At 45.0% G+C, this 9,278-nt stretch overlaps 1 protein-coding gene across 2 annotated transcripts in view; it reads right to left on the reverse strand.

Annotated features, from left to right (window-relative positions):
- ldb3a (LIM domain binding 3a) overlaps nucleotides 1–9,278 on the reverse strand; it is a 32,649-nt gene that overhangs the window by 13,177 nt on the left and 10,194 nt on the right. For both annotated transcript variants that reach the window (XM_068734408.1, XM_068734407.1), the window contains exons 3-5: nucleotides 8,778–8,929; nucleotides 5,943–6,012; nucleotides 5,235–5,428 (exon numbers count right to left, since the gene is read on the reverse strand). In XM_068734408.1, the coding sequence (XP_068590509.1) occupies nucleotides 5,235–5,428; nucleotides 5,943–6,012; nucleotides 8,778–8,929 (416 nt within the window). The remainder of the gene's footprint in view (nucleotides 1–5,234; nucleotides 5,429–5,942; nucleotides 6,013–8,777; nucleotides 8,930–9,278) is intronic.

The following is a 9,278-nucleotide window of genomic DNA, read 5'->3' on the forward strand; positions in this document are numbered from 1 at the left end:
GTGAGAAGAGGAAGACGAACACACAGCAGTATTTTTCCCATAATTGCCACGACAACAACAACAACAACAACAACAACAACAACAACAACAACAACAGATGGATCTCTGTAAAGCTTTAGAGCAAAACACTCAATGAGCTGTTTTCATGTTTCCAGCACGCCGCCCTGCAGCCACAGATGTAATGTGAAGGTAAGTCTAGAAGATGTCCGTGTCATAGAGGTGATGTCTGAGGTTATGAATCACATTTGATGTCATAACCCTGTATCTGAATGAGATGAGACATGAGCAGAAGCACTGCAGCATCAGCTCTGAACGCTCCACGAAGAACCTGCTTCAAAGCCTCCAACGATCACATGACCCTGAACACTGCAGCCACATCTGTACAATCGCTGCTTCCTTCTTCCTAACCCTCAGAAATCATCGAGACCAACAAGGCTAACAAGGAGGAGGAAGAGGAAGAGGAAGAGGAGGAGAGGACTGGGGAAGGACAGGAGAGTGTTTGGAATTAATTAACTACTTTAATATCCATCATCTTCAAAGAAAGAAGACATAGACAGACAGACGGAGAACAGCTGTGATGAAGAGGAGGGAATACAAGAAGAGGAAGAGAGTCAACCCTGAAGTGAAGTTAACATATACTAAATATATATATATATATATATATATATATATATATACACACTACACTACACAAAGTACTTTCTTTAAAGTGTTTAGCAAAATACTTCAGTATTTGGCAATTATTTCCAGAATAATTGGCCGCATATAAATGTCCTTTTGAAGAGGAAGAAGAGAAAGTGGGAGAAGGTGGAAGCATCAGAAGAAGGAAGAGGAGGCAAAGAAAGAAGGATGGATCTTTGGTGAGGAAGAGGAGTACATGGAGTGATGGAGAGGAGCAAGAGTAAGAACAAACAGAACAGAAGAGAACAACAAGGACGAACGGTGGCGGAGGAGGATGACGAGGAAGAGGAGGTGTTCTTACCCGCCGTCGTGCCCCTTCCCCTGCGTCTGCCCTGCGATCACGTCCATGATGGCGTCCTGCGAGTACATGCTGATGGGCGTGTTGTACTGGGCGTGGATGATGGTGGCCTTGCCGCCGGGGCCCTTTACCTCGATGGGCCTTTGGGCGGGGAGGGCGGCGGGGTTGAAGCCGGCGCTGTTGTTGGCAGGAAGGGGGGGGGGGGGGGGGGGGGGGGGGTCGACGGTGAGAGGGAGGAGAGGACGAAGGAGGACGGAGAGGTGGAGGGAAAGGTAGAGGGGAAGTGTGTGAGGGAAGACGGAGTGTTAAGAAGAAGAAGAAGAAGAAACATCCAGCCATGCTCACAGCAAACAGCAGCAGAAGTCTGCTCTCGTTCCTCAGGAACAGCTCATAGAGCATCACTCAACTGAACGAAGCTTCATCTTCAACCTTTACTGTTTGAGTAGAAACACACTTTCTCTCATCCAACCCTTTAATCTGTTGTGGTCATCCTTCGCATGAATCAAGACTTCTGCATGTTCAAACTGCTCAGCGAGAGCCTCAGATAAAATGCGTCAAACTGTGACCTTTGTATAAATGCCAAAGAGACGTCACATTTCTTTAAACACACGACTGTCTGAGGAGGATGCATGCAGAGCCGATCAGCACACCACAAACACCAGAGGGACGTCACAACACTCGCACAAACCCAGACGGAGACTCTGGCAGCTAGCTGACGCACGGCTAATGAATCAGCTGGAGACTCCTTTGTCTCTTTATTTTAAAGAAGCCATCACCAACAACAACAACAACAACAACGTCTCAGCCTGAAACACACAGACAACCATGATGATGCGCAGACAGCAGAAATCTGTCGGTTCATGTTTACCAGGTGGGTTTAAGACGCACTGCGGAGTCAATCAAACGCACCTGGTTGTGACTGAGTGGCTCGTAAACTCCACCCGCCCGGTGCTCCCTGCAGGTCAAACCAAACTCTAAACAGCACTTGGAGGTGTAACTTGTAGTAACTGGGATTTGAGAGAGAAAATGAAGGACCCATGGACCCCAACCAACATTCTTCAGCTTCCATTTTAGGGGATTTTGCGAGGCACCGTGAAGTGCGAGGAGGAGTCTGGAACCTCCTCCTCATATCTGTCAGACATCAGACGACGTTTTTACCGTCTAGAAAGCGACAGGCTGACCTTCACAGACACTGAACATGGTGACGGTTCAGCTGGGTGGAGATGTGACAGCAAGCCTGTCTTTAAGCTCTTCTCTCAGCTCTCTTTTTTCATTCTTTTATTCTGAAAACTTGACCCGATGTTTCCCGACGCTGACTCAGTTTACAGCATTAAAGCAGTCGAGGGTAATGTTCTATAAGGGGCAGGGAAACCGCTGGGGCTGATGGGAAACGTGTTAAAAACAGAGGCAACCAACTATCCCCACCGCGGTTTTTATTTGCGTAACTTTACCCAGTCGTCTATTTTGGGACATTGATGTAGTGATGATTAAAAAAGGCCTCAGGCAGCACTTCATCCCAACAGGGAACACAAAGACACCCACAGATCCAAACCATGCCTTACAAGGACCAAGCGACACAAGATGCACTCGGCAGGAGAGGATACTAACTTGGGAGCAGCTGGGGAGAAAATCTTGTTCGACCGACATCGAAGGGGCAGAAGAAAGAGAAGATGAAGTGATTAGAAAACAGGTTCACACGTTGGATTCGTGAGCAGGACAACTTCCGCTACGGAGAGGACAGAAATAAAAAGGTCAGAGGTGAACCCAACGTCCTCGCACTGTGAGTGAAGAGAGGTTCTTCATTCAGGAGGAGACATCTTCTCCACGTGACTTTCACAGCAGAGACAGGAACAATGGCAGAAGAAGAACAGCCGGTCTTCTCCCTATCATAAGCCATAACACATATCTGTTTTTCGTTTGGATGCACACGTTTACTGATGTATTGACGTGTATATGGAATAAACTGTTCATACCAGAATGCTTTGAAAAGGGTCACAGGGTCAGAGATGAGAGTGACCTTAAGGCCCGTCCAGCGCAACACTTCTAACGTTCTGCTGATCACTGATGTGGGGTTGAAGGAAGCTTGAAGATGAGGTTTTCAGCTCCACATACTGCAGCGACACGTCGCTTCTTTTGTGGTATGAATAGCAAAAAGAAGAAGTGGACTTCTGTGCACCCTCAGATGAAAGGAGCCAGACTTGTTCCTACCGGCTTCTTGAATTTGCATTTTTAGGAGTGTAAAATATACTTGATGTATTTATACCTTTGCATGGATGGATAAACAGGCTGATTGTACTTTCACTGTGTAGGATTTGGCGTCATCTAGCAGTGCGGTTGAAGATGCTCCTGTGCCCCAAAAGAGCGTCGGAAAACTACGACGGCCGACACGAAAAAGGTGACAGACGACCCGGTCCAGAGCCGGTGTTTGTCGGTTCTGTGCCGCTGCGGAGACATGGTGGCCGCCTCTCGTTTTAAGATGACGAAAGCACAACGATTCTCATTGTCAGGTGAAAATACACGACAGGAAGCATACACTACTTCTTTAAAGGGACGGTTTGACATTTTAGGAAAATGTGTACGCTATTCAGTTCTCATTTCCAGGAGACGTCTGTGTTTAGGAAGATACGAAGTAAGCCAAGAGAGAGAGTGTGTGTGTGTGTGTGTGTGTGTGTGTGTGTGTGTGTGTGTGTCTAGAAGGTTCCCTGACCTTTAACAGCAGCCAGAGACACAAACAGGTGTTTGGCCACTGCAGTGACACTGTAACCGTATCACACTGTGAACTGAGGAAACACCAAAGGCATGCTGGGTAACAGTGTGTGTGTGTGTGTGTGTGTGTGTGTGTGTGTGTGTGGCTGTGATTACGCATAGTTATGGTAACAGTCACACACTTCCCCTCACTGCTCTGTGATATTCCAATGTAGAAACAGTTACAATTAAAAGTACAAAAGTTTTTGCATAAAAATGCACTTGAAGTACCAAAAGTAAAAGTACTTATTATGCAGAACTAATATATTATTATTAGATTATAATTGTTGCTGCAAATATGTGTTTATTACTTTAATGTAAAGGTTAATTTTCTGTACTTTAAATACTGCTGGTTAGGGTAATCTATCAGTTGCTTATATTTTGCACATTTTGTTATTGCTAATACTGCTGTGAGTCTTCTTCTTCTTCATGTTTCTCAGCACACTTCATGGATCGTTCATCGTTGTATTCAGGTGCAGCCCGTGTTTCCATTTTTGGGAGACTTTACGACACTGAATGTCCCGATGAGTCCACTTTTCTCCTCCTTCTCTGGGTTAAAGGTCAGCAGAGCAGAGGTTTTAGAGGAGTCAGTCATTAATCTCTAGTCAGTGTGGAGTCTTTCTCCTACAAGGTCTCAGGTGGGACATGTTGGTCCACATGGCGGGATGAGGCTGCTAAAAGGTAGCAGAGATCTCAGAGGCGGAGCTGCTGCTTCAGGTTCAGAGGAAACCAAAGAGCGTCTAAGAAACGTCGCTGATGTCAGCGTCTGTTCTCGTTTCTCATCATGCTGGAGAGGTTCAATGTGTTCAAACATCTGCATCCACGTCGTGCAGAGCTGGAGTCAGGGCGTGGTTAGCCTAGCTTAGCATTCAGACGAATTAGGGGGAAAACAGCCAGCGTGTCTCCGTTAATAAAAGGCCGTTTTACACCTGTCCAAACCAAGGTTGACGTTTTTGATTACGTTGTTCAGATTTGATCCGGTTAATTTCGGTTTCACGTTGCAATGACGCGAGAACATCTAAAGAACTCTCCATGACATGCTGCGTATAGGTCCTGTCATCATTGACATTGATTGGTTCACAGACAGACTCTTCCTCTCTCTCTCTCTCTCTCTCTCTCTCTCTCTCTCTCCTTCGTCTTTTCCAACTGACTCTTCATCAAAGTGGTCAGATCATACGTCAGTATATCTGTCATCTGGTCTTCTCCTCTCTCCATTTGCTAACAGCCTACCCCAACTTCCTGTAATTGGTCTGAACAGTCCAAAGAAACAGTTTGATCTGGAAAGAGGCCGCCTCTGTTCCTCAGGCCGAGGTCCGGCTCTTTGGTGCTTTAGGGAGCAACAAATCTGAATCTGACATGAATCAACTCAGAAGAGCTTATAGGATATAAATTAAATAGAATTAGCCTGAAAAACGTGGTTCTTTAGCTCCTCATTCCCTCCTCCAGCAGCAGCTCTTCCTCCGAGAACAAACTCCCGCCATGTTTATTCCTCCTCTTCGTCTCTACGTACCCAGAAGGCCGACCCGCCCGACCGGCCGCCATCTCCCTCAGAGTCTCCTCTGAGTACAGGCCGAGCGGTGAGTTATACTGCTTCCTCTTAGCGGGGCTGACCGCCGCCGACCTCCTCCCGGGAGAGTCTGCCTCCGCAGGCCCGGAGGAGGCGCTGCAGGCCGACAGGCGGCCGTTGAGCTGCGCTGACTGAGGCTTCGGGTGGAGCAGGAGGTGGGAGGAGACGGGGCGGGGCGGGGGAGGGAGCAGAGAATGTCGGGCAACAACTATCAATATCTGAGCAATGTTTTCTAGAGACAAATTATACTGTAAATGCTGTAAAAATGTCTTATTGTAGGAACCGTAGAGTAAAACTGTTTCCAGTAGAACAGAGTGTGTGTTGTGTTTTAGGTGAATTTGTCTGATGGCATGTTCTTCTTCCTGCAGCCACCAGGAGGTGACACCTCATTACGTTGAACTAGTGTGACTGAAAGTGAGATTATGGAGTGAACCGTCCTGATTCAGATGCTTACGAGGAGAAAACAAAGAATCAATACATGTGCTGACAAAACTCCATATGTGACTGACTAACATTGTGTGCCGCAACATTGTGATCAATACCAGGTAGCAGCTGTTCAGTTTCACCGCAGTATCCAGGGCGCATCGGGCACAACAGGCATCTACTGTACAGCTGTGTGCAGCGGCAGAAATGCATTATGGGTAAAGTCACCTGTTGGTGTGGGATCATGGGGATAGAGGCGTCGATTCTCGGTGTCTGCATCGGAGCGGGACGCTTGGCCCTGAGAGAGGAAAAAGAAAAACGCAGTTGATGATCAGTGAGATGACTTTTGATTATCTTTGTCATAAACATTGATATCCAGACAACCAGGGAGTTCCTGATTTAACCGTTTACTAACTAGAGCATACAATTGTTTACAAGAGCACAATATTTTTCATTCATTTTGCTCTCAAAGTTCACCAGATTGACTTTAAAATTGACCTTTTCTTCGGAAGGAGGCGCCAAAGTCAACCCACCGCAGTCCCACAAACTCTCGTGGGACACACTGGGTTAAGCCATTGGGAACAACCCCCCCCCCCCCCCCCCCCCCCCCCCCCCCCCACAATCATCCCAAACATGACATTTTTAAACACTTAAATCGTGAGTCCAGATTCCCACCAGTCACCCAAAAAAAAGCTCTTAAACCATCAACAAAAGTGTTCAGACGTGAGCTCTAAACACCAGTGTTACAGAAGTGATACGATGGAAGCCAACAGGCACAAACAAACAAACAATGTCTGTTGTTATGGTGATGTCATTGTGATGCAGCTCAAAGTCAAAATACGAACCCGTCTGAAGGTTCGTTAAGAAATGACACTGTTGTTAACGAGATAGTAGCTCTGAGCGGTTCATAAATAATTAACCAAAAACAATATGTGTGCTCTCTTTCAGTACATTCTCCCTGGAAGTAGTTCAATTTTCATAACAGCTGCTCCAAATTTTACAGCTATGAAATAATCAAATTTCACGTCGCAAGATGGAAAACAATAAAGGAAATCGTTGATCGCTCGAGAACCATCCTCTCCCGTGTACGAACCGCACAAACTCAGAGGACTGCGCTGTGTGAATGTAAAGTCAGGGCGCATTAAGAGATCAGTTTGCAGGCATTTCATTCTATCCTTCAGTATGCGGGTCGCTGTGATGGAAACGTTCTGGTTACTGATCAACAGAAGGACGCTTAGAGAACGTAGTGTCAACGTCTGTCATTCACCTACAGAACGAAGGCAGCGGTAGAAAAGCCTTCAGGGACAAAGGTCTGGACCAGCTGGTAGAACTCAAGGACGAGGACGGATGTTTGCTATAAGGTGTTTGATATATACCAAAGAACACACACGCTCCAAATGGGTCTGACTAAGAGGGCATTCTTAAACAACCAAAAAGATGTACTTCTCATGTTTATGAAAGCTTTGGTTTAAAGTTAAAGATAGAAGAAGATATCTGGGCTTCAGTTATGGAAAAACGTACAACTCTGCACTGAAATACTTTATCAACAAACCAGACAATGAAAGATTCAAAAGATCAACCTAAACACAACACATTTTGTGTTTGTTAAGTAAAGAAAAGGAAGCGTTTCAAATCGTTATTTTAGCTTATGACGGATTTTCTCAACACATAAAGGAACACTTCATCCTTCAGTTCATCACACGCAGCAAATGCTCATATCCCTCAAGGTGAGAGAAGTGAGAACGTAATAGACGACGTGTCTTCTTGTTTATTTTAGACGACTTGCTGCAATGAGTCCAGAAACGACTGACAATAACAGATTCATAACCGTCCTTTTGTGTTGCTTGGAAGAAATAAAACCCACCCAGTGACCCTGAATTGAAAATGGATTGTATTTTATGTTATTCTGTGCATTGTGTGTTTTCTGTGTCACACATGTCATCAGAGGAGGGAGTGAGAAGGGTTCAAAGCTTCACCTCTATTTCCTGACCCGTGTGTCCTGCAGTCCCCCACAGACCTCGATGTCCACTTTACACTTAAAACATGAGAAAATGAGGAGGAAAGGCTCCTCATCCTCAGCCCAACGTCGTGCCTTCATCACCCAGAGGGTTTGCAGTTATGAAACTCTGCTGTGGACCAACATTCATTTCCTCACCGAGCTTATCAGATCTCTTCTGTAAGACACCTTCAGGTTACCAGAAGGATGGTTTCACTCTGTGTTGGTCTTGAGTGACACCAAAACGTCCTGATGTTCAATATCTGCAGCAGCCATCTTTTCCCTTTGTTTACCCTGAAGCATGTAAGATGCCCAGCAACCTCAGAACTCTCTCTCTATAATCCTGCTTTATTAGTACAATATCAGACCAGTAGTGGAATGTAACCAAGTATATACATTTAGGTAATGTATTTAGGTACACATTTGAGGTACTTGTACATTACTTCACTGCATTTATCAATGACAGCTTCAGTTATTTTACAAATTAAGATTTTTATGCACAAAGCATATGCAGAGTTTATAAAATATGATGTTTTGTTATAAATTAAACCCCCAAACAGTTTAAGCACAGCTGAAACAATGTCACATGTTCCTGATTATTCTTTTACAGAAGTAATATTTTAATTTGTTACAGTGTGGTATGAGTATGGTATTCAGTTGATCAAAACGTTGTTTTAAAAAGGCCACACTGGATCGTCTGGAACTGTTTTTTAAGAACTGGTTCACCTCTTATCTTTCTTTGTTTCAACAAATGATCAATAATCATATCTCCAATTGTTTTTGGGGTTCCTCAAGGCGCAATTTTAGGACCACTACTTTTAAATCGTTAAATGATTCCTTGGTGGTTTCATCAGGAGACTCAGCATCTCTTTCTATGCTGATGACACAGAGGTTTAACTAATCTAATTAGCTTATTTAATGAAAAGTACATTTGTTTGGAAATACAGGAGAAGAATATCAAGTATTAAAAACTACTTCTCGTTGAGTCGATGAAGTAACAGGAACTGTTTCTTGCACAGAGAAGAAAAGAAGAACAGTTACGTTTCGCCATTAGTTTCTGCCCTTACTTGGTCATGGTGAGCGCCAGGTTGTAGTTTGCCATCTTGATCTTGTTCTGGGCCTCCAGGTGAGTCATCCCGTCGGTGCCGACGCCGTCTATGGCAACGATGACATCGCCCTGGACCAGGTTACCCTGCGCCGCTTTGCTGCCCGGAGTGATCTGTCCAAACACAAAAACAGAGACCGTGAGACCTCAACGTCTGCTCTGAGACTCTTTAATCGGACACATGATGGGATGAACAAACCTGCAAATCAAGTCCACTCTGCTTTATGAAATAAAGAACAAACAAGTTCAATAGAAGAGTAAACATGTCCTGTCTTTACGTCATCATTTAGAGATATGCTGAGGGAGGTTCAAGTTACACCACAGGTCAGCGCACACTTCCATCACATAATCAGGAGAAGCTGGATGGAAAAAGGTTCCCTGTTTCACGTGAAACAATCAATCAAATGGGACCAGAATTAATCAATGAGTTAAGGATTAATATGTCTGCATGCTTAAGTCCCCT

This window comes from Cebidichthys violaceus, unplaced genomic scaffold (assembly GCF_023349555.1).
Source record: "Cebidichthys violaceus isolate CVI_PGR_0920_01 unplaced genomic scaffold, fCebVio1.0.p SCAF_64, whole genome shotgun sequence".
Taxonomy (NCBI): Eukaryota; Metazoa; Chordata; class Actinopteri; order Perciformes; family Stichaeidae; genus Cebidichthys; species Cebidichthys violaceus.